Source organism: Phascolarctos cinereus, unplaced genomic scaffold (genome assembly GCF_003287225.1).
Source record: "Phascolarctos cinereus isolate Bilbo 61053 unplaced genomic scaffold, phaCin_HiC Scaffold_3;HRSCAF=262, whole genome shotgun sequence".
NCBI classification, from domain to species: domain Eukaryota; kingdom Metazoa; phylum Chordata; class Mammalia; order Diprotodontia; family Phascolarctidae; genus Phascolarctos; species Phascolarctos cinereus.
The window spans coordinates 61,515,882-61,541,684 of NW_027555736.1; the positions used below are offsets into that span (position 1 = coordinate 61,515,882).

The 25,803-nt window shown below is 38.1% G+C and overlaps 1 protein-coding gene across 1 annotated transcript in view; it reads right to left on the minus strand.

The window, feature by feature from the left end:
* Nucleotides 1-25,111, minus strand: part of MAT1A (methionine adenosyltransferase 1A) — a 40,820-nt gene extending 15,709 nt beyond the window's left edge. Inside the window, exons 1-5 of the mRNA XM_020977377.2 lie at nt 24,775-25,111; nt 15,688-15,765; nt 11,999-12,121; nt 3,386-3,498; nt 506-649 (exon numbers count right to left, since the gene is read on the minus strand). Coding sequence (XP_020833036.1) covers nt 506-649; nt 3,386-3,498; nt 11,999-12,121; nt 15,688-15,765; nt 24,775-24,868 — 552 coding nt within the window. The 5' untranslated portion in view covers nt 24,869-25,111. The remainder of the gene's footprint in view (nt 1-505; nt 650-3,385; nt 3,499-11,998; nt 12,122-15,687; nt 15,766-24,774) is intronic.
* Between the last annotated feature and the right edge of the window lie 692 nt (nt 25,112-25,803).

A 25,803-nucleotide genomic window follows, 5' to 3' on the forward strand; every position in this document is an offset into this window, starting at 1 on the left:
GAGGATCAGGTAAAGTAATATAGGTAAAGTGCTTTGAAGATTCTACATAAACACTTGCTAGCTAGCTAGCTAGTAGTAGTAGTAGTAGTAGTAGTAGTAGTAGTAGTAGTAGTAGTAGTAGTAGTAGTAGAACTGACCATCATTGAAGATCCTCTGGACTTACTATTCTACTGCCCTTTCTCTTCATTCTCATCCAGGTTAGGATGGCCTGGTACAACTCTATCATAAGGGCTCTGATACCTCATTTACCACCGCCACCCCAACTCAGGAGTGCAAAAAAGACTGCCCCCAATCTACTGGGGCCAGCTTTCTTCTGTTCTTTATATACTGAAATGCTTGTGTTTGGGGATAATTGTTCATTTCATAATGAAAAGAAATTAAAAATTGATCTTTGTGTCTCTGAGTATATGATTTTGACCTGTCAAGGGACAAAATTTAAGAAGAGTTTGAGGTTGTTGAAATTTTTGTTCAGTGGCCCTCTATAGAGAACCAAAGGAAGACTTACCTGAGTTTTAGAGTCAGGTCTAAGCCAGGGGAGAACCCCCATGCGCCTCAGCTCTGCCATCCGGGCATTGAGCTTATGAGCAAGTATAATGGTGAGAGGCATACATTCTTCTGTCTCATCTGTGGCATAGCCAAACATCAAACCCTACATGAAGAAGGAAAGAAGAAAGGGAGAGGAGAAAAAACAGTTTGGTGCCCCAACTATGTTGCTATGCCCTAGGGTTCATTGGCTCTTAAATTTCTATGACTCCTTACTTCAGCTGCTAACTCCTCTCAGGCTCCTTAACAAGTCCTGCCAAAATATTCCCATTCTCAAGGTAAGTGACAAAGAAGGGCATACTCTCAGGGATGCATTAAGTTCATTTAAATGTAAAGTGTGAGTTGAAAAAGATGGATGAAAAAATATTTATTGTCTTAACAGACAATGTGCTTATTAAAAAGGGGGTCAGTCATTTCAAAAACAGGAGTCCATTCAGTATTTAAATTTAGAGTCTTTGTAAACACACAAGTGTAGATAAAGGCAAAAAAAAATTCATGCTTCAACATTTGAACTCCTTGAACTTGTAATTTCACTCTCAAAGCTGACCTCTGCAGATTCTGAAATTCCATTAGACTTGAGAAATGCTCATTTTGTTTTCTAATAAAATTACAGAAGGATTTTTTATTTTGGACATCAGTATTCATTATCTATGAGTAGAATGAGAAATTGACCAACTTGAAACATGGTAAATAGACATGGATTAGTAATGAGCCCTGTTGAACATCCTTATACTTGGAAGCTACTCAATTGCATTCAATTTCAGTTTAAACTCTCCAAGTCAGACTCATTACCAGTTGGGAAGCAGTTTTATCTACAGTATTTTTCTGTGACATTACGGTCTCCATCTCTTCTCATTTATGCTTTTAGAACTAAATATATTATATAGCAAACATCCAGATTTCAGTCCAAAAGAAGAATGTGCATAGACTGATTTTTTTTCTTCATCATTATTTTTTAAATAGATATTCACACATCTATCACTCCTCTTTTTCACAGCCAAACTCCAAGAAAGAAAATCTTTGTATTCTCATTACCTCCACTTTCTCATCTCCCAATCACCTCTCAACCCTTTGTAATCTGGTTTGTGATCCCACCATTTCATCAAAACTGCTCTAAAAGGTCACCAAAGATCATTTATTGACTGTATCTAGTTTCTTTTTCTCAATTCTCAGGCTTCTTGTGTTCTCTGCAATGTCTGGTACTGCTGACCATGTCTTTTAAAGAATCTCTCCTTCCTGGATCTTCCTAGCATTGATTTCTTCTGGTTCTTCTCCTACCAGCCTGAACATTCCATCTCAGTCTCCCAGTGGTTCCCACAATTACAGATAAGGCAAATGGTGTTCTTAGACCTGTATTAAACATCAATTACCACAATCCACAGTTTAGTTTTCCTCATGGTAAGTCTGAAGATTTATCATAGAAACTATGTCAAACACATAAGAGTTTTCGATTTGATCTAAGTTATGATTCAGAATGATTTACTTTTAGACTACAAGGTTTCCTCTAAATTAAACCTCATTGTTCAGCTACTCTCCCAAAATAAATGACCAGGTGGGGAAACTCCCTCTGCCAATGCTGGTTGAAAACTTCTCTTCAACTTAGAGTCTTAGAGAATTATTTATAGTTTGGAGAAATTAAGTGACTTGCCCAGGGTTACATAGGCAGGACTATCCAGGTCTTCCTGCAAGTTGACCTTTCTATCCACAGTGCCATACTAATTCTCACAATAACAAAAGCTTACAATTATGTAGTGATTTAAAGTTGGGAAAGCATTTTATGCATTTTGCCTCACTTGAACCTCACAACAGCCCTATAAGATATGTGCTATTATTATCCCATTTTACAGAGGAGGAAACTAAATCTCAGAGAGGCTAAATGACTTTGCCATTATCATTCAGCTAGTAAATATCTAAGGCAGGATTCAAATTTAGGCCTCCTTTGACTCCAACATGTATCCTATTACACCACACTGCCTTCTCTATAGAGATCACATATATCATATGAGTTTATGAGTTTCTCATCCTCTCTAATAAGAAGTATGCTGGTAAATATTTAACAACCAGCTCTCAGGATGTGTGTGGGGGGAGTACACAAGGCACATTTTTAGTTTAATCTGCATTATTAACATTTTCTCTAGCATTTTCTTAAGTCAATCAACAAGAAAATAAATCAAGTGCTGATTTGTATCATTCGCCGATTCCAAGGTATAAATTGCTCACGCTGAAAATTTAACAACTGGTTCTCAGGAGCCAGTAGACATTGGTTTCAGCACACCCCCTGTGTCCTGTGTTTGATGTATGCTCATCAAACTTATACATAACATGAGACTTTGATGGTGATTTTGACCTTTTAATACTCAGTAAGCTTTTATGTTACTTATAATTACTTTCTCAGAGTTTTCTGTCCATCGGGCCATTTGCCATCCAACCAACTGTAAACACCACGTAGTAAATCAGTCTTTCTTTGAGGGAGGATAATGAGAACTGAATAAGAGAAGGAGTAATAGCCTCTCATGCACAGCCCGAAGGTTATTCCTGAGTCCTTAGGCAGCTTGGAAATCAATGAGAGAACTTCATTTGAGCAGTTGGGGGTGGAGGAGCAAGAAACAGGAGCAAGAAAAAGTTGTCGGTGATCTTGTAACATACTGGCCTTGCCCCACAATTTGTAACTGGATAGAAATAAGAACACAGAAAAAACAAACACTATATGACGTCAACAGGTAAGCAATCCAAATAACTGAGATATTCTAAAAATGGAGACCATTTCCTCCCTGGAAAGAACAGAATAATTGACTAACTGAAACTGAATTATGCCTCGCTAAGGTGAATAATGCTTAGTCACCTGATCTCCAGCACCCACATCTTCTTCATTTCTGTCTAAATGGACACACTGGGCAATATCTGGAGATTGTTGTTCCAGGGCTACTAGCACATTGCAGGTCTTGAAGTCAAAGCCTACAGGGGAAGAAAAGCAAATAAGAGAGAATACACATTTCACAGGTGAGCCGGGCAGAGGCCTGCTTCCCAGGTGAATACGTGGTGGCCTTGCTCAATTCCTAACCCAAGCTAGAGCTCCTATCTTTTTTTAAGTTTATATAATCCTCATTTATACCTTCCAGGAAATATCTTACCTTTGCCTCATTTATCTAAGATAAGGTCAGGCGCAACCTAAAACTAATCCAAACCAAGAAATTGGTAACCAATGTGGGGTAATAATACACCTTCCCCCCCCTTGTGGTGAAGATAAAAATGAGATGATATTTGTAAAATGCTTTACAATACTGAAAACACTAACTAGTCAGTCAATAAACATTTATTAAGCACCTATTGTGTGCCAGGCGTGGTGCTAAGCACTGAGGATGCATGGAAAGGCAAAAGATAGGGCCTGCTCTCAAGGAGCTCACAATTTAGTAGGGCTACAACAAGCAAACAACTATGTAAGATCAAGATATATACAAGATAAATTGGAGATAATCAACAGAAGGAGGGCTCTAGCACTGGTGGTGGTGGTGGTGGTTACCATCTGCCTGCCTATAACCCCAAAGAAGGAAGGTAAGAGCTTGAAAGAGTCAAAGTCACAGAATAAAAAATGTAATCTGTCCACCTTTGCTAGATAAAGGGGTTCCAAAAAAGCCATTTTTTATGCAATCAGGGTCAAGTGACTGCTAAGGGTCACACAGCTAGTAAGTGTATGAGGGCAGATTCAAACTCAGGTCCTCCTGCCTCCAGGGCTGGTGCTCACTTCACTGTGCCATCTAGCAGCCCTAATTTTAGTTATTGTTGTTGTATGGTCAATTAGTCACATCTGACTCTCCGTGACTCCATTTGGGGTTTTCTTGGCAAAGAGGCTGGACTGGTTTGCCATTTCCCTCTCAAGCTCATTTTATAGATGAGGAACTGAGGCAAACAAGGTTAAGTGACTTTGCCCAAGGTCATACAGTTATTAAGTGTCCGAGGCTGCATTTGAATTCAGGTCTTCCTGCAATAGCACTGAGTTGGGAGACAGGGGACCTGGGTTCCAGTCCCATCTTAACCACAGACTAGGTTATAACCTTGGGACAATCCCTCCCAGTAAATTTCAACTTCCTCACTTACGAAGTAAAGGTGAGGGGGGTAAGGAGAGGAGAAAATTATTCAGCATGGGACAGTAAAAAGACCACTAGTCATTTGATCTTAAAATGACACAAATCTCCCTGACAAATCTCACTTCACTCCATGAAACATTTCCATCTGTCATGGCTAAAATTCTATACAATCAACCAAAAAAATGCCATTTCAGAGCAAGAGGCTTATTCCTCCTTGGCTATTGTTATGTTTTGTACACTGAGAAATAGTCTAATGTGAGCAACTCCATAGTACTCAAGTTGCCCTGAGGATGACAAGAATATGAGTAAATCAAGATTAAGGCTAAGAGATACTCCCTCCCCAAGTGGCTGGGCTGAAAATACCTCTGAGGCTTCTCAAGGTGAATCCTGACAGCCAGAACTTTTTCAGACATTCAATACCAACCATGACTTTTGTATGTGCACGGAGAGGATAATGGACACATGTTCTGAAGGGCCTAGCAATAATACAGATGTGAACAGAGCCTTTCCCTGCAGGACTAGCAAAAGGGTAGCAGAGGAAGCCTAGCCCATTTCTCAGGAATTCATTGCCAATGGACTTGCTTCTCAGGACAGCTGAACAGAAAACAGGCTTGTGCCTCCTCCTCAGAGGAGGCCTGTGCACCTTGGTCCTAGGGAACAGATAATGAGATGGAACTGTACCTCCTTGCTGTCCATTAGCATGGTACTGTGGAAATAGAATTGGTTTTAGAGTCAGAAAAAAACTTGGTACAAATGTCCCCTCTGACAATTACTCCCTGGATTACCTTGGACAAGTTACTTGCCTCTCTGGGTCTCAGTTTCCTCAACTGTAAAGTGAGGGGGTTTGGCTAGATGGCTTTTGGGCCCCTTGCAAAGCTAAGTCTATGATCCTCTCAGCAGAAAAGGCCACCCTGTCAGGCATTTTTGCTTAACTGTTTTCCTTAGTTACAAGAGAGGGTTCATTTCCTGAGGGGTGGCAATGTTTCTACAAATGATGGCGTTATACCAACAAAGGTATCAACCATACTTAAAAAATAGAAAAAAGATGGAGTCTATGAAACAGAAAGAAACAGAAGAAGCTGCAATGCATGAAAAGAACGGACTGTGACAAAAAGAAAAAAAAACCTCTGGCCTAAAGCAGCAAACACACTGGAGAACAGCAGAATATGGCTTTCTGCCTGACTGCAACAGCCAGAGATTTCCTGAAATATCCTCAATGCCAGATGATGATCAAATAGAGACACTAGCATCTGAGTGCACCGGTACACACACACACACACACACACACACACACACACACACATAGAGTCACAGAGCTGCCCAGGTGTCACAGGATGGAAACAAGCATTCATCAAGCATCTAATATGTGCTTTGTGCTGCACTAAGAACTTTACAAACATCGTCTCACTTGATCCTCCAACACCCCTGGGAGGTAGGTGCTATTATTGGCCTCATTTTACAGTTTAGGAAACTGAGGTAGACAGAAGTTAAGGCACTTGGTCAGGGTCACAGAGCTAGAAAGTGTCTGAGGCTGGATTTGGCTTTAGGTCTTCCTGGCTCCATGTCCAGTGGTGTGTGCCAATTAGCAGTCATAAACAACAGCCCATGTGCCATCTGCTACAGTAAGACAGGGCTCACGAGGAAATAAAATGAGCTTTGGAGTTACTCTTTCACTTTCCTCTCCCTTTACCATTTCTAGGGGAAATCCCTTCTGGGAACTGTCTCTCCTAAAGACAAAGACAAAAAGTCACTCTTGAATAAGTTCTGAATAAACCAAAATAGAGTGACTGTCTTGGTAGAACATGTTGACAGTTCTGTCTGGCAAAACATGTCCATTTGGCATTTCAGGAAGGTTAAATAATTTTGACAGTATGTTCCTCAGAGAGATTTCATAAAAGAATGCTTCTAAGAACTAGCAGAGTAGAGAGAAATATTTACTTCAAACATGCCTCTTAGCATTCCTGGGCCTCAATTTCCTCATCTGTGAAAATGAGAAGGTTTGACTAAACAGCCTCTGAGATCTCTTCCAACTCTAAATCTATGCTCTATGAAGGTCTGTTGCAAAGAACTGGGTTCAAACTGAGGTTCAAAGCCTCAGACACTAACTGCCGTGGCTCTGGGCAAATCGATTATCCTCTCCGCTTCAGTTTCTTCATCTGTAAAGTGAGTCCATTGGTCTCTGAGGTCACTTTTAGTTCTAAATAGGTGTTCCTGTGATTCTATGATCCTCTTGTTTATAGCACTCAATCACAGTGATAGTTGAGCACGTGGGGGTATTGTCTCATTTAGGTATGCCCAGGATGTAGCAAGAACCTCAAGCGTATTCTCTCCTCTACCCAACCTCATTTCCTTAAGAGTAGTCGATAGAGACATTAAGCAACAGTCCAACAATTCTGAAGTGTCTAATGTTGCTTCTGCAGTCCTAGACTATGGCCAACTTGACCCAAAGCCAGTTTGCTTCATTGGAGAACAAAGGTGTCCAAGGGTCAGTTTTGCATCTTCAGGCATTCCTGTTTATCTTCTCTCTACCTGAAGTAGAATTTGCTGCTCCTCCCCTGCCCCTTCCCACCAATGTTATTGGCTGGCTGGACTTTCAATCACAACCAAACTCTCAAGTTTAATACAACCGATCATCCAAAACTTTCCCTGGTTGACTCAATACTGGTTGATAGCACAGCCAACAACTGATGTTGGTGGAAAGGGGGAGAGAGAAGGAGCCAGAAAATTCTACTTAGGGGACATCTGTAAGGTATTTTTCACATAAGGATTTTATTAAAATCTGTGTCTCCAGCACTCAAATCACATATTCTCCTCACCAACAGATAGAAGTAGTGAATAGACAATGTGTGTATGTGTATATATGTGTGTATGTGTGTATGCATGAGTATACACATGTGTGTACACATGTGTGTATACATACACACATGAGTATACACATGTGTGTACACATGTGTGTATACATACACACATGAGTATACACATGTGTGTACACATGTGTGTATACATACACACTATAGAGAGATATTATCTATCTATGTGGTATTACAAGAATTACTAGTCCTATTTTATAGATGAGGAAACTGAGGCTCAAAGTGCCTCCGAAAAGGTTAAGTCATTTGACCACGTCACATAAGCAGTAAATAGCATAAGTAGAGATAAGGATGAGGACAGGGGCTAGCTAGATGTGACTTCATTGGTGTAGAGAGAGCTTCCCCTTCCAGTGGAGGTCAGCACCTTGTCTAAAATTTCTAAATAATCTCAGAGAATTGCAATGAGAGATGAACTGATTTGTCCAGTGTGTCTGAGACACAACTCAAACCCATGACTTCTCAGTTCCAGATCTAGCACAGTGTCTATTGTGCCAAGTTGTCTCCATACTTAAAGGTATTCTGCAGGCTTCACTATGAATTCAAATTAACGTTATGTCAATACAGGGAGGCCTGGTAACAGAACATAATTAGTATATAAAATAATGAGGGAATTTTTTTTCCCCTGAAAGCAGATGAGCCAGACACTTGGCTCTGGTGGAGTGGACTTGATTCCTTCCATGTCCTTGACAACCTAGCTATGCCGGCCTGCTTTCTATTCCTTGAACAGGACAATGCATCTCCTATCTCTGTGACTTTGCACTTGCTGCCCTCCATTCCTGGAATGTTCTGCTCCCTCACTTCCATCTCTTAGTGTCCCTGGCTTTCGTCAAGACTCAGCTCTAATCCCACCTTCTACAGGAGGTCTTTTCCAGTACCCCCAGCTACTAGTTCCTTCCTCTCAGATTACCTTCCATCTACTATCTATCCATCTATCTATCTATCTATCTATCTATCTATCTATCTATCTATCTATCTGTCTGTCTATCTCTACATCATCTATCTAGATAGGTATCTACATGGGTAGATCGATAGATATCTAGATATGTCTAGTAACAGATAGATAGATAGATAGATAGATAGATAGATAGATAGATAGATCTCTTGTGTGTATACTGTGTATACCTAGTTATTTACATGTTGTCTCCTCCCTGTCCATCCTAAAAGGCCAAGGTTAAATGCAATCAGGTCTATGATGCTTATCCTACCAGATGATTCTAAGATCTCCTTCCTATGAAGTCTCGTGATGTACATATCTTCATAACTTCTCTCAAATATGCCCCCTTCTGTTCTCTAACACTGCCAGACCCTGGCACAGGTCCTCATCACCTCGCTTTTGCACTATTGCAATAGCCTGATGGTGGGTTTCCCTGCCTCAAGTCTCTCCAGTCCATTCTCCACTCAACTGTCAAATCAATCTTCCTGATGTTGGTTGGCTGTTGTTCTTCATTCCTGAAGAGGACCAAAATGGCTTCACTATGTTGGGGTCAAGGTACAGTGTGTCCAACTGTGGCTGATCAGACCATTACAAGCTTGGAGGGCTATGCCACTAAGTCAGGCACAAATAGTCCATATTCTTCCTAAAGTACAGGTCTGAACATGTCACCTACATATCCCACTCCCATTCAACCAACTCCAGTGGTTACCTATTACATTCAGGATCAAATATAAAATGCTGTTTAGTTTTAAAGCCCTTCATATCCTGGACCTGTTCTACCTTTCCAGATTGCTTACATCATACTCCTCTCTGTGATCCAATGACGCTGGCCTCCCATACCATCCAGTGTTATTCCTCTAATATGACAATCCATCTCTTATCTTATTCTGCCCCAAACAATTGACGTTGTATGTTTCTTTTATCCTGCTTACTATATGGCAAGCTTGCTAAAAGCAAGTACTATGTATCACTCATTTTGTCATCTCTCATAGCATTTAACATCGTGCCTTAAATATAGTAGGTGCTCAATAATTCTTTTTTGAACTTAAGTTACTTCGTTTGCAATATAGAAGAACAATTAGCAAATTCAGTGACCTGCCATCACTCCTACTGTGAAAGATAATTGTCAGTACAAGTAATATCCTATGCCTTAGGCTAAGCCTTTTTTGTTGTTCGGTCACTTCGGTCATTTGGAGTTTTCTTGGCAAGGACACTGGAGTGCTTTGCCATTTCCTTCTCCAGCTCATTTTACAGATGAGGAACTGAGGGAAACAGGGTAAAGTGACTTGCCTAGGGTCACACAACTAGTAAGTGTCTGAGGCCAAATTTGAAATCAAGAACATGAGTCTTTCTGATTTAGACCCAGCCCTCTATCCACTGCATCACCTGGCTGCCTTTAGACTAAGCCTAGTTCCCCATTAAAAATGAGCTTGAGAAGTTCAAACATAAATAAGGAAACACTTTTTCAACTACCAGTAAACAAGTATTTCTTTATCTCACCCAAGCTGGGGATGGAAGAGAATACAAAAGTAGTATAAAAAATTAATCCTGCTTCAAGAAATTGAAAATCCACCTGGGAACTCAAGATTGTCAATAACCATTTTAAACAACAAACAATAAAATACTACAACTAAGTGCTATATTTTATGGCATGATGGATACAAACTGTTAAGTTCAAAGCAGAGGGAAATCAGTGTAGGTTCTAGTGGTCCAAGATGTTTTCACTGAGAAGCTGGAACTTGAGGTAGGTCCTAATGACCTTAATAAACACAAAATATGACTTTACTCTGATCAAGACAATGATCCAAGACAATTCCAAAGGACTCATGATGAAAAATGTTATCCTCCAGAGAGTTATAAACCAAGTGCAAATTGAAGTATAACTTTATTTTAGATTTCTTGCTTTTTGGTGATATGGCTAATATGGAAATATGTTTTGCATGATTTCATATGTATAACTGGTACCATATTACTTGTCTTCTCAGTGGTGGGGGGAGGGACAGGTGGGAGTGAGAAAATTTGCAACTAAATTTTTTTAAAAGAATGTTAAAAATAAGTGACAATTTTTAAAAATAAGATTATATGAAAAAATAAAAACAAGATATCTTAAGCAAATGATTAACCTTGATAAAAAAAAAGTATAAATAATATCAATGAATTTTTAAGTACTTTTCTCTACTTTGCTCTTTATTAGTAATAGTGGTAGTAATAACAATAAAAATGATAGCTAGCATTTATATATTGCTGTAAAGTTCATAAAACACTATGTATAATTTCATTTGACCCTCATAACCACCTTATGAGATAGATCTTATTATTATTCCTATATTACAGATGAGGACACTGAGGCAGAAAGAGGTTAAGAAACTTGATCATGTTCACTCAGCTAGTAAGTATCTGTGGCAGAATTCCAACACAGGTTTCCCTGACTCCCAGTCCCGTTACTTTGTTTTAGACTAACGTGTTCTTCATGTGGTTGTGCTGAGGGCCAAAAAAGCAGGTAATGAGCCCAGTGGCAGAATGTCTTTATAGTCTCTGTCACGATAGGATTCAAGATATCATTATGACGTTTTGAGGCTTGGAGGACTTTCCTGGGATTTCATTAATGTAGAGAATAAGTGGCAAATAACAATAGAGAGGCTTTCTCTGCCACATAGAATGTTAGAGAGCTTCCCAAGGCCTAGAGAAGAGAAATTTCCTGCCCCCAGTCAGGAAGTTAGGATGTGTCAGTGGTGAGACTTGAACCCAGGTCTTCCTAGAAGCCAGCCTTCCTTTTCCCTCCTTCAATTGTTTTATTTTATTTATTTGAAATTTATTATTTATTTATTTTTAGCATTCTTTTTTTTTAGTTCCAAATTCTCTCCCTCCCTTCTCCTCCAGCGTGCCCCCCATTGATTGAGAAAACAGGTAATATCATATCACGCTTCTATGTGTTGTTATGTAATTCTTATGCTAGTCTTCATTCAGATACATGTGTGAGGCATATATAAAGTGACCCAGCATTGGCCACTATTTCAAAAGAGCTGTATTGCTCTCATTTCTAGATTTTTCTGCCATTCAGGCAGCTAGGGACACCCACCCTTACGAAATACCTAATATTAGCAATTCAACTTCAGGCCCTTGATGTTTTCACCAAGCACAATTTTGTAATTAATCACTTGATTTTCACTCTTGAATATTTACAACAAAGACACGGCTGCTCATTTGTTTAAACAAGATTTTGACTAAGGTCAGCCACCATTGGAGTCAAATGATGCCATACCAGACAACCTAAACAGAAATGTGTTTTCATTTAATTCTAATTTTCTATAATAATCAGGGGTATTTGCCTATGAGCAGTTTCTCTTCCCAGTGCTTTATTGTTCAGGATGTGGGCCTAGCTACCCGAGCTCATCTTTTTCTAACATGGTCTTTTATATTACCCTGAATTCCTATGACATGACCTACAAATTTGTTTCACCCATAAAGGCATCTGGAAAGCTTCCAGATAAATCTGCTCTCATTCCCAGACATGGAGACACAGTTAAGATGAATGTGCTTTTCGGTCCCAATGTTTTCTCCCCTACCTTTGGCTGAATCATCATAGCCTATGTGTTTGATGGTGTCCCGGACTACACGCTGATAATCCACCATGGCAACTGAAGTGATCTCCCCACAGAGTAGAACCATCCCAGTTTTGCAGACAGTCTCTGTAAAGGAGAGAAGAGAAAAACTTAGAACACACATTGCAAGGCAGCAAAGGCTCCATACAGCCTGAGACGGCCCTCAGAGTGACATTGAAAAAGCTGAAGGAGACTGGATGGCAAAGCTGTAACTAGTATGGGGTGACTAGGGCTTTGTCCCAGGGGAGAGAGAATGCTTCTTCTCCACAGCAACCATCCCACATGTTATTCTCTATGTCGCCACACAGCGCAGCTTCTGTCCACCCCACCCTCTCCCCATCAAAGGGCTGGCAGTGGCTCATAATCCCTCTCTCAACTCCTATAGAATGTGTGGGGCCTTGGGGTCAGGTCGCCCCCCAGCTGCTCCTTTGGTCAGACTATGCTTTGCATGGGTACTATGTAATTAGTTCTAGTATAAGACCAAATAAGACCTGTGACCTTAGAAAAGTCACTTTTAGTAAGAGCACTGTTTCTAGAGTCTTAGGACCCAGCTCAGATACTAACTCTGATGCTTCCTGTCTTTATGACTGTAGAAAAGTCACTCAACTCCCTTGGGTTTCAATTCCCCTATCTGCAGAATAAGACAATTGGACAAGAGGGCCTCTGATGTCTTTTCCAGCAACTGATCTATCATCTTATGGCCTCTTTGAGCTTTAGTTTTCTTACCTATAAAATGATAGAGTTCAACAAGATTGATCTTTATAAACTTTTCCAGCTCAAAAATTCTATAAATCTATCATTATAATCCTGAGTCTTATTGAAATCAAAAGAGTATGAAACAAGAACATTCCCTTAATATCAAGATGAAGAACCTTGCACCTTATACAGGTTTAGGAAATACTGATAGAGGATGATAATGATTTGAATGAAATTTAGGTGAAATTTAGAAATTTAGATTAAATTTAGATGATTTAATTACACAATAATGTACCTTGGTCTATCTACAGGCTTAATAAGGAATCACAAGACGATATTATGACACATATGGGAGAATGAATTAATTATCACATAATTTAACTCTAACCAACAGACTAGTGCCAAAATAATAATCCCCTAGAAAATCACTCTTTTGTCGAGTGCTACCATGAATTAGAAATTATAAATGAAAAAAAAAATCTAAGCCAGAGAGACATCTGTGTTTATGTCCCATTTTGGTACAATGAAGTCATTATTAACAGTAACTTTAAAGGTTTGGCTTGTTCCCAGGAACTGCCTGATAACTTCTTGCAGAAGACCCAAAATCTGCATTGACATTTCCCCTAAATGAAGATAACCTGCTTAATTTCCAATCAGATAAATTCTCTGGGACTTTCTAGTTGTGACCAAGCTCTGAGACAGGTTTATACAGGATTATTCTCCCAAAGAAGGTAACCTATTTAGGACCATTAAAACACCAAGCAGAGCTTCTACAAAACAAAAAGATGAAACGACTAATTTTTCATATGGTACAATGATTTCACCTATATAAATAGGAAAAAAAATTCAGGCTGTTGAAAGACAATGGATTTAGGAGATAGGCTATTTGGATTCTAGTAGTGGCTCTGACCCTAATTTGGCACACGACTTGGAGATAGATATAACCTCTCCAAGATTTAGCTTCCTCGACTTTGAAATGAAAGGATTGAACTAGATTATTTCTAAGGTCTCTTTCACCTCTAGTATTTAACCCAGCATTTAGCACAGTGCCTATCCCATACTAAGCACTTAATGAATGCTTGTTGACTGACTGAAACACTATAACCCATGAGGCATAAAAGCAATACTCAATGCTCATTTGGATATTTAGATCTCTAGGAGAAGAAAATAAAAATTTACATGTACCCAAGAATAGATACGAGCTCTATTACATTTGGAAAATGACACAATGAATAACAATTCATTGGTCAATGAATGACAAAATCAGGATTCCAAAAGACCTTGGCAGGCTAGAATGTTGGTCTTAAACTAATAAGATAAAACAGTAAAGGTTTAGACGGAGGTTTAAAAAAATGATTTCATGAGTATATAAGATAGGGGGGTATGGCTAAACTGCAGGTCTTCCGAAAAATAGTGGGAGGTTCAGTGGGCTGAAATCGATATGAGTTGACAGTGCGGCATGATTGCCAAAAAGATCATGTCAACATCCCCCATTTAGAGGTGCAATGTTCAATGTTATAGAGGTGATTGTCCCATTGTACTCTGTCCTTAACAAATCACATCCAGAGAATGGTGTTGTTATGGGCACGATATTTTGGGAAGGATGTGGATGAGCCAACAAGCATCCAGGGGAGGATGACCGAGAGAGTTGAGGCTTTCATGAACATGTCACATAAGGGTTGGGAGAAAAAAACAGAGATGTTTAGCCTAAAAATGTCTTAAGGATATAAAGATAATGCTATTGAAGTAATTGAAAAATTGTCACATAGAAGAAGGATTGGGCTTGTTCTATTTTGCTCCCAAACGATAGTAATAACAACCAGAGCAATAGCTAACATTCATATATTGCTAACTAGGTGCCAGGCATTATGCTAAGTGATTTATAATTATTATCACATTTGATCCTTACAACCCTGAGATCTAGGGGCTATTGTTATTCTCCTTTTGACAGATAAGGAAACTGAGGCAAATAGAAGTTAAGTGACTTGCTCAGCTAGTAAGTGTCTGAAACTGGATTTGAACCCAGGTACTCTCTAATTCAAGACCTAGTGCTCTATCCACTGGGCCCCCTAGCTGCTAATATGGTAGATGGCAGAATCAGGAGCCACAGGCCAGAATTATAGAGATGTAGATTTAGATTTGATTTAAAGAAAAACTTGTGAACAATTAGAGCAACCAGAAGTAGAATAGGTGCTTTGAGAGGTTATACTACAGTATGCAAATATGAGCGCACGGTCACACGAGCACACGCACGCACACACACATACTCGCATCTCTACCAGAGGTCTTCAAAGAAAAGCTAGATAATCATTTGCTGGCTACACTGTAGAGGGGGTTCTTGCTCAAATATAGGTTGGACTGGATGGCCTTTAAGGTTACTTCCAATTATGAAATTGTGACAATTAAAAAATTTGAGAGATGCAGTTTCTGGATAATTCAATCATTTAATTAATAAGACCAGCACCTTTACTAATAAAAGGAGGTCATTTGGCCATCTCTCTTAGACCAAAGACTCCTCATGGTGGTGGGTTCACAGTTATGCCCTTCAAAGAGTAGGTGTTTCTGGGGGGTGGCAATGAACTCTGATTGGTTAACAATGAGAGAATGAGTGTTACAATGAGAGTGTGGGCTGTATTAACATGAGGGTCTTGGGGTACATGACTTCAGTCACCAAAATCTTGGTCAGAGAGACTTATCAATTTCCATATCACCTATCTGACAAAAGGGAGGAGCCACATTTTCCCAGATCTGTCTGAGCAAACACAATGAGCAGCACTACACCCATTAGCCCAAACTTAGAATTTCTTTTACAGTCTGATTAGCTCTTGGCCTGGGTTGGTTTCTTGATGAGGAAACAGAAAAGGAGGAGAATTTTGGTCCTAATTCAATAATTAGCTATTAAATGTAAGAGAGAAATAATCATTTCTCACAAAATCATGTGACTTTGTGATTCTTACCGCAAGCAACCTTGGCATTTGGGTCTTGTTTGAGATGGGCGTCTAGCACAGCATCACTGATCTGATCACAGATCTTATCTGGAAGAAGAAGGAAACTATCAGTCTGAAACAGTACATAAATCATTTATGAATGGACAAATGTGAATATATCATTAGCTATTAAAGAAGAGACTAGAATATTGGGTATCTGAAAAATAAGAAATTTCAAATACTGTTTCAAGCACCTCTCCTCTCCCACTCCAGCTTTGGGGTGATGTTAATTTTTGTCCTAATCTTGGAATTTCCTGTAGAGAAAGATGCATGCCAAAAACAGTTACTCCAAGACCTCCAGGGTAATTCACAAACATTCTCCTAATAATGTTTTCATCCATCAGCATATATTCCCTAATTCCTGAGTGCACATCTGGAAAAGTCCTAGAAGCAGACACTCAAGTGCTTACTTCAATAATAACAAGTTAAAGTTAGGATAGTGAAATCTGATTGGACAACAGAAGGGGTTTTTTGTTTGTTTTTTTAAGAGTCAATGCACTAGGTTCAAATTGTTACACCTTAGTATGTGTAAATTCTAAAACAAAAGTGACCAGGAGAATACCTCTAGATCAGTATAAAAGTTTAAGATATTTTCACAAGAAATTCTCTAGCTTTCCCAGACAATCCCAAAACGACATACATCCTCATTGTTTTTAATAACATAAATAGTTAACTGAAAACCCTTGTCTAATGTTAGTTGCAGTAGACACAAGAGAGCTCCAATCTGTAGCTTGGCATTGTTCTTTTCATATTTATGAAGGATGTCTTCAGTGTCAAAGATACTTGTAAAGAGGGAGCCCAGAGATGCATTTCCCAATTAATTTGGCCATAGAACACTTTAGAACCTGACATATACCAACAAAATCATACATGCTGGTCAAGATATATGGAATTGCATTGGCACATAGATAACTTTTGGATTGAGCAAATTAACCTTATTTTACTACCAAAAATGCCATATTCCATGTGTATCTGATATGTACATTATTTGATATGTAGTATCTTAGAGAAGAAATACGAAATTTTCCCATGGAACCATTATGTCCATCTTGAACAGCATCATGTTTGGGGAAAACTCCAGGAAAAAAAAATGTATCACTGTTACTTCAGGACAACCTGAGATGCCCATATTCAAAACTTAAGGAATAAAAAGCACTTTGGCCTTATACCCACATTCTTAGATGTCAGATTCAAGTTTCAAATTAGCTGCAAAGATCAGTTCTTTAAATCACTTCTTTTTCTCCAGTAAAGAGTAAGTACTAAGAACAGGGCCGCACAATTGTGTGACCACTATTAATTAAACCAAGAAACTTCTAAGAGTGTACCATGGAACTTGAGTTATTGTATCTAAATTGTATTAGGCTCTGGTTCAAACAGATATTAAACAACATGAAACATGTTTATACTGTTGCTTCTTATCAATTTCCTCTATGCTATTTTATGCAACATTTACCTGGCATTACTGTCTTCATATTTTAGGCTCATTTTACCAGTGGGAGTTTGCTTGTAATATTTTTTGTTTCTATTAAAAAAAAATACCTATACCTACAAGCAACTTTCAATTATTTACATAAAAATTATCACTCTGGGAACAGTGTAACTGAATTTAATTGAAATATAAATCTATTTTAAACAATATATTGTGCCATACATTCCCAAATCAAATAGAATTTATTTTAGTATTTTCTACTTCATAAAATAATCCACTAGTCTGGAAGCAGAAAGCTGACCATATACACAAATATTTTCTGTATAGAATTTTTTCAATGAAACTAAAAGGGAAATATGTCTGGGATCCTTTCATGCTCCAACACTGTAAATGTTATATTACACTGCACATCATACATTTCACTATAAGTGTTTTGTTAGAATGCAAACTTAAAACTCTATAGTCACTGCTGTTCCTCTAATAGTTCATATTGCCTAACAAAATTCATATCTATTCACATTCATCAAAAAATAGTTCATATTATCTTTAAAAAAAAAATAGAATGAGCTCCACTCACTATGCCCTAACATGAAATTTTGAATGTTCCAAATAAATTTTGAACCTGCATACATGGCTTATCCAAAAATTCAAAGCACAACAGCTTAAGAATTGGGAGGAACCATTCAATCCAGCCCCTTCATTTTACAGGTGAGGAATCTGATGTTCAGAAAGGAGAATGACTTACCCAAGATCACACAGGTAATAAACAGAGCTACAAGCCAAAACTCGGTTTTTTTCCCCTTACTTCCAAATCCAGCTCTCATACTCACAAATGTTTTCAAAACTCCTCATCTTGCTTTAACACATAGAGCATCTGAACAGCTACCACATCATAGAAACCAGAGAGCCACTCAAGGGCTATGCATCATCTGAATAAAAAGATTAGAATGACTAGCCTCAATTACAATTTAATGAAGCACTATCATATTCCTCTGCCTGCCTCCCTATGTCTCATTTACTAGGTGGGATGGAAAACAGGAAATAAAATCTCATGGTGTCAAAATGGATATACTGAATATACTTTAATACATGCAGAAGAGGCAGCCAAAAGTGTGCCTGATTGAAGAAAGAGTGTAAAAATTAAAATTCAGTTCAGCAAGCATCTATTAAATGTCTGCTATATGTAAGGCACAAAGTTAGGTTTAGGTGATTGCAAAGACAGTAATGAAAAAAGTCCTTCCTTTAAGCAACTTATGTTCTCTTGCCAAGTGCTTTGCACACCTCAGCGTACCTCTGGGGCCTCCGTGAATGATACAACCAATCAACAAATAGTTGGTATACATTCACTCTGGGTGCCTAGAAGTATACCAAGTGCCATGGAGAATTACAGAGCAGTACAAGAAAATGGAGAGGAAGCCCAGTCCAGGGCACAGAGACCTTCTCAAAGTTGGCCAATGTCTCCTAGGTTCTTTATCATGGGCAACCATAAACAAAGATCATATGCCAATCCCCTAAAGGCCTACCAAAGCAAGTGAGTAGAAAAGCAAAGCCTACCCCTATTTACATATGGCCATCAGACGGTCAACCAACGAAAGAGCCTTCCCTTATGAAAACAAGAACTTGAGAACCAAATGCTCATGGGAGATAGATCTCAAAATCATCTACTTTGTGAGTATGCTACAACCAAACTGAATAATTCAGTCAGCTTTATACAAGTATCTAGTTAGGTGGAGGAAAAAGAAGATCCAAGTAATATGGAAGCAATAGTACTTATTTCAGAAGTTTGACAGCATGCAATTTATTGACATTGTATTGCCTCCACAAGTACAGATTGCAACTGTGCCATAACAAAGTAATTAGCCTTCAAGAAATGGTGAGGCCAAAAAAATGTTATCACCCCATGGCCACTGACATGGTGTTGAACCTCTTAAAATTTAGCTAAGTCTGTTCCTCAGACAGCAGAGAGATGACCCATCACCAGGTCCACACTAGAGCTTTTCCAGCTGGGTAAAACCAACAGAACTTCAACTCTACTGGCATGGCTATCAAGAACTCAGAATTCCTTCCATGCTACAATGAGGAATTGAAGAATAAGAATTTATGATATTTTATAGGCTACATCTAAGGTCTGATAGAACACATTCGCATATAATGCCCACTTCAAAATCCTCTAAACTTAGAGGAGTCACCCATTTTGCTAAACAGGGCTGACTAAGCTTGATGAGGGTTAATTGAGTATGTATTCCTGGTTTTCATGAAGAAGGTGCAAGAATTAGTTCACAGTGGATAGAGTGCTGGTCCTGGAGTCAGAAGAACCTGAGTTCAAATCTATTCTCAAATGAGCTGTGTGATATTCAGCAAGTCACTTAACCTATTTGCCTCAGCTTCATCATCTGTAAAATGAGGTTAATAACAGCATTAATCTCCCCAGGTAGTGAGAATAAAATGAGATATAGTGTACAGCACTTTACAAATCCTAAACTGTAAAAATGCTAGCTATTATTATAATTGTGGTTATTGGTAGAGAACAAGGTACAGTAAAAAATAGTGATAGTCCAACATGACTATTATGGAAGTGTTTTGCATGACTACACATGTATAACTTATATTGCATTGCTTGTCTTCTCAGTGAGGGTGGACAGGAGGGAGAGAGGGAAAGAATTTGGAACTCGAAGTTTTAAAAACAAGTGTTAAAAATTGTTTTTACATGTAACTAGGGAATAAGATACACAGGCAATGGGGTATAGAAATATCTTACCCTACAAGAAAATAGGAGTGGAAGGGGATAAAATAAGGGGGGCATGATAGAAGGGAGGGCAGATTGGAGGAAGGGATAATCAGAAGCAAAATATTTTTGAGGAGGGACAGGGTGAAAGGAGAGAGAGAACAGAATAAACAGGTAAGGGGAATAGGATGAAGGTAATACAGGTAGCAATAGTAACTGAAAAAAAATTGAAACTAATCTCTCGGATAACAACCTCATTTCTCTAACATACAGAGAACTGTGTCAAATTAATAAAAATAAGAGCCATTCCCCAATTAATAAATGATCAAAAGATATAATCAGTTTTCAGATGAAGTAATTAAAGCTATGTAGCCACATGAAAAAATATTCTAACTCACTATTGAATTGAGAAATTCGAGTTAAAACAATTCTGAGGTACTACCTCATACCTATTAGATTAGATAACAGAACACACAAGTTAAATGACAAATGTTGGAGGGGATATGGGAAAAATGAGACATTAATGTACTATTGTCAGAGTTGTAAATTGATTAAACTATTCTATAGAGCAATTTGGAACTATGTCCAAAGGGCATATCCTTTGACATAGTAATACCACTACTAGGTTTGTATCCCAAAAGAGATAAAAAACAAAAAGGAAAATGACCTATATGTACAAAAATATTTATAGCAGATCTTTTCTGGGGGCAAAGAATTAGAAATTGAGGGGATACACATCAATTGGGGAGTGGCTAAATAAGTTGTGGTATATAATTATGATGGAGTACTATTGTGCTATAAGAAACAATGAGCAGGTTGCTCTCAGAAAAACCTAGACAGACTTACATGCAAAGCGTTTATGCAAAGTGTAATGTACTAGGTACAAAGTAACAGCAATATTATAAGGTGAGCAGCTGTGAATGACTTAGCTATTCTCAGCAATGCAATGATCCATGAGGACTCTGAAGGACTTAGGATGAAAAACGCTATCCATCATCAGAGAAAGAACTGATGGTGTCTGAACGCAGATTGAAGCAACTTTTTTTATTTGTTTTTTTGTTTTGTTTTGTTTCACTTTATTTTTCTTGAAATTTTTGTTTGTGTTTTCTTTCACAACATGACTATTATGGATATGTTTTGCACGACTACATATATATAGCCTTAAAAAATTGTGATAGTCTTTGCTAACTACGATCTTTTTCTCTGTAAGTATCAGCACTGTCAAAATGTCAAAAGAGGCAATATATCATAATGTTAAGCGTGTTGGACTTGGAGTCAGTAGACCTGGGTTTGAATTCCCTTCTCATGGAAAAGCCACTTAACCTCTAAGATCCTTACTTTTCTCATCTTTTAAATGGGGATGGTAATAGTTGTACTACCTAATTCATAGCCTTTATCATGTGAAATGGGAGTAACCACACCATTATGCTTATACAATTTTGAAACTCTCAATACATGAATTAGTTCATATTATAATCATGTATATGCCTTTATCATTTATACTAAAGCTTCTTTCATGAAAGAGTGACTGATTTCTTTTCCACATTGCCTTTAAGGTAAATAAGTTTCCAGCTGTTAGTTATTGTAATCATCTTTTAAGGATGGCTTATGGTGTGCTAATCCCTACCCAGGAATCTTTCGCAGGAACATAGATCTGGTGGTATGCCTCCCCTGGAGGTCCAAATAAGCAGTAGATTCCATTCTTGAGGAGGAACATCTTTTTTCAGTACTGAGGAACTATCATCCCTATACAAACTAAGGAAGGCAGCAGGTTGAATTAACATTTATTAAGCTCCTATTATGAGCGAGATATAATTACTGCACTGAAGTACCTTGCAATCTATGTGGAGAGACTGAACATATGCATTTTAAAATGGATGCATATGAGTCCCAAATGAGTGGTACAATATAGTAAGGGCTTGAAGATTTCAATAGACTCAAGCACAGTCTAATGAAAGGGACAAAAGGGATGTGTGTTCTGTTTATGTTTATTTTTATTGGTATTGTTAAATATTGCAATTATAATCTGAAGTTCCATATAAATGTTGCAGTTTTAATTTCTTTCTAGCACCAAGACTATGGTAAGATGAAATTGTTTACATTATCAAAAATAATAATTTATTTTGAAATAAACACCAATTCCAACCTTTTCAGTTATTACTTTGATCTTTCAATGTTGCATCCATAGAGCTGTGATTTCATTGGTATGGGTACTCACTTTAACCATTAAAAGCACAGCCCATACATCCATGCTTGCTGATCTTGTGCTACCCTTGTTCAAGGGGTCTATGCACAATGTTAGGGCCTTCTTCCAGATCTCTTGATGGATACCAATGCTAATGGAGCATATGGACTATCTTCCATTGAGAGCAAGGAGTCCCAGAATATGATCATCCTACTTCCTTTTCTAGGCATTCTAGATAATCTTTAATAATATCTTTTACAACATTGTTATGCATGATTCTTCATTGGTAATATGCAGCCATATCTTCCTCTCTGCTGTTTTTCATTATCAAATGATTCAAAACTACCTTATTTCAAATATGGTAAATGTTGAAGTTTCCACAGACTTGGTGGCCAATGACTATTCTCATATAATGGAAAAAATAAAATGTCAACTTAACGAATTTAGAGTGAAGGGAAATGCTGGATAGGAATTCATTTAAATGGTGGTACATGGTATTCAAAATCATTCATTTATCAACTTTTTCATTTTTCACCTATTCAACACATTATTATTGTATCATCATGGATTCTTTGAAGGTCCAATCTGGTCATCCAAGGTCCTAAGTTTTTCCCCTAGGTACAGAGAATCAGAACCTCTAATTGTCAGCACTTAATAAGCATTTAGAGCTCTGGGAATGCATGAGATAAAGCAGTATACTGGAAAATAAATGCCATGACAATCCCAGATACCATACTTCAAAATTAGTAGACAAAAATTTTGAAGTGGGCAATAGGAGTAGGAATAATAACATTCACCTACTGCACAGGGAAGTGGGGAAGGGACTAATGAACCAAAAGGAAATATCAGGCAGAAAAAACAAGAGGCAAACTAGGAGAATGAAAGATAGTCAAGATAATAAATGTTTACTGGATTGAGTTTGTTTGAGGGAGTAAACATGTTACGTTGCAATACATTTCAAGTTATCAATAAAGCCTCTGAGTAATACATAAGCACATGCCTGAACTGCAGCTTTGAGGGTTGCCAAAAATGTCTTGTCATTTTAGTCTAAAGTGCAAAAAACCTCATGCAGAGCTCCAAAATACATCTGAACTTTATGATACCCCTATATCTATAATGTTTATATAAGAATAATGCCAGAGACTGGAAACAACTAGACTTTCAATAGTGCCTTCATGTTAGCAAAGCATTTTATAGCCATTTCATATATGATCATCAATAGCACTATAAGATAGCTACTACAGGTATTATTGGTAAACATTTTGCAGACAAGGAAAATGAGGCTACCAGAAGGTAAGTGACTTGCCACTGATCACACAGTTAGCAAGTGTCAGGGGTAGAATTGGAACTCAATTCTTCCTAATTCCGGGTCCAACACTCAGCCCATAATGCTGTGTTGTATCTTTGGGAAGGCATGGCATAAAGTAAAAAGAAGCAGAGTCTGAATCAGAGACCCTGGGTGTGAATATAGCTTTTGCTAGACTGATTGTGTGGTGCTGAGCAAATTGCTTCACTTTCTGAGTCTCGGTCTTCTCATCTGTAAAATGTGGAGACTGGACTATATGGTCTCCAAGGTCCCTTCCAGCTCCAAGCCTATAATTCTACAATCTCCAAGGTCTCTTTGGTTGGAAATCTTTGCTCCTATGAAGTTGATCATAGTTACAACTGTCCAGAGTGACGATTTCCCTTCCTAAGGTAGCTATTGTCCATATGCCTTTGCAGGAGTAGAAGGGCAAATAATTATCTTTTCAGCCAAAGTTTTTTTTTCCTTCATATTTCCTAAAATAACAGACATTTGATACCATCTCTTTCTTTCTAAAGTACATTCACTTAACATGGAAAACTCAGTGACCCTTGTCCTTGTTTGAGGGAACATTTTCTGTTGACTCAAGCTGCATATTGGTGGCAGAAGACTATTTGATTTTTTAAAAATACATAATTTTAAATTCTCTGACCATACACACAGACATTCAGCTGGTTATTTTTGCATTTCCAATTCAAGCAACTCCATACATAACCTTATTTAAAAAATATAACAAGATACTTGTGAGGCTAAACATGCTGCATATATTATTGTTTTATACCCTGTTATTTTGTGTTTTCTCTCTGACAGCTGAGAGTTCAACTTTTCTATGAACATATTTTCTAAGGCTTTGAGAATATGAAGACCAAACCCAATCCCCATTCGTATTTATAACAGGATTATCATCATCATCATCATCATCATCATCATCATTATTATAGGCAATAACAATAATAATAATAGATTTATATAGTGCTTTAAGGGGTACAAAATGCTTTACATATACCTTCATTTTATCTTCACAACATCCAGAAAAGTTGATGCTAATATGTTATTTTTATTTTACAGATGAGAAAGTCAAATAATAAGTGACTTGTCCAGAGTCATACGGCTCATAAATGTCTAAGGTAGGATTCAAATTCAGATCTTCCCGACTCCAGGTCCAAGGCTCATATCTACAGCATATCTAACTGTTCTGGTTTGTTTGTTCGTTTGCTTTTTTCAGAGAAGTAATACAAAAGTAATATAGCTAATACTAATAACTAATAATGCTAATACAACCTGCCCTCTTTGACGGCAGTTGTTGTTGACACTAACTATATTCTTCTTCGGGCAACCACCCACCTCTTCCATCCCATGTCACTAATTGCTAGTGACTTAATTGTTTGAAGCCATTCCCAGGCAAGCTAACTTACCAGGATGCCCTTCTCCTACAGACTCCGAAGTGAACATGAAAGCCCCTTCTTCACTCAGAGAATGGTCACATAAGCCATCCACGGGTCCATTCATGTTGCAACACTTTCCCTGTAAGTTTCTTCAAAGGAACAGATTGAGGACTCTGATTGCACCCTGGTTTCCTTTGGGAGCCAAAAGGAATTTCCCCCCCAGCAGAGCTGTTTCTATCTAGGAGACTGCCTCTGCCTGCAGAGCTTTGAGCAAGTGTGAGTAGAAGAAATATGTATGAGAAAGTGAATGAGTGAACTGAACCGGCATGTGCCTCTTCCCCCTATCAGTGTCTCTGGCTGATTGGATCTTTAGTTCCAGTTGCTCCTATATATGGAAAAGTGAAAGTGCCTGAATAATCATGTGAGAAAATTGGAGGAGTCCATTTGCTGGGAGTGGAGGGGAACCTTCTTTCTTTGGGGGAATTTCAATGAACTCTGATTCCCCACAGCATAAAATTCAGCATTGCACATCAAGAAACCCTATGATTTTTTGCAAAAGTGAAGAACCTATGGGATCCTTGATTGGCTTCATTTGGAATGTATGAATTAGTCCAATTTTGACATCCCCTTTGGACAGATGTAAATGTTTTCACATGTGTACTGTTGTTGCATGAAGATAGAAAAATGTGGGATCGAACTCTCCTGAGGAAATGTGTGAGAATAATAGTTGATTTGGAGTATGGAGAAGTATTGTAGCGTAACTTGTCTTTGCTACAAGGTGTTTCTCCCCTGTTTCTTTTCAGTATTTCTTTAGTTTTCTTCCTTCTTTCTTTTTTTGTTTATTTTTTTTTCTATTGTCCAGTACGGGTTTCTCTATTTGTATATATCTGTTTGAGCTTATCACTAAAAGAAAGCCAAAGCTAAATTCTGCCTTGGTTTGCAGTTGCTGAAGAGCAGTTTTAACATAGTTTCCTCTTAAAAGGAAAGCATGCCTCTTTGTTTTCAAGTCTTCTTTGACCACACTAATTGTTGTAAAAGGTATTTCTGCCTCTATGAAGT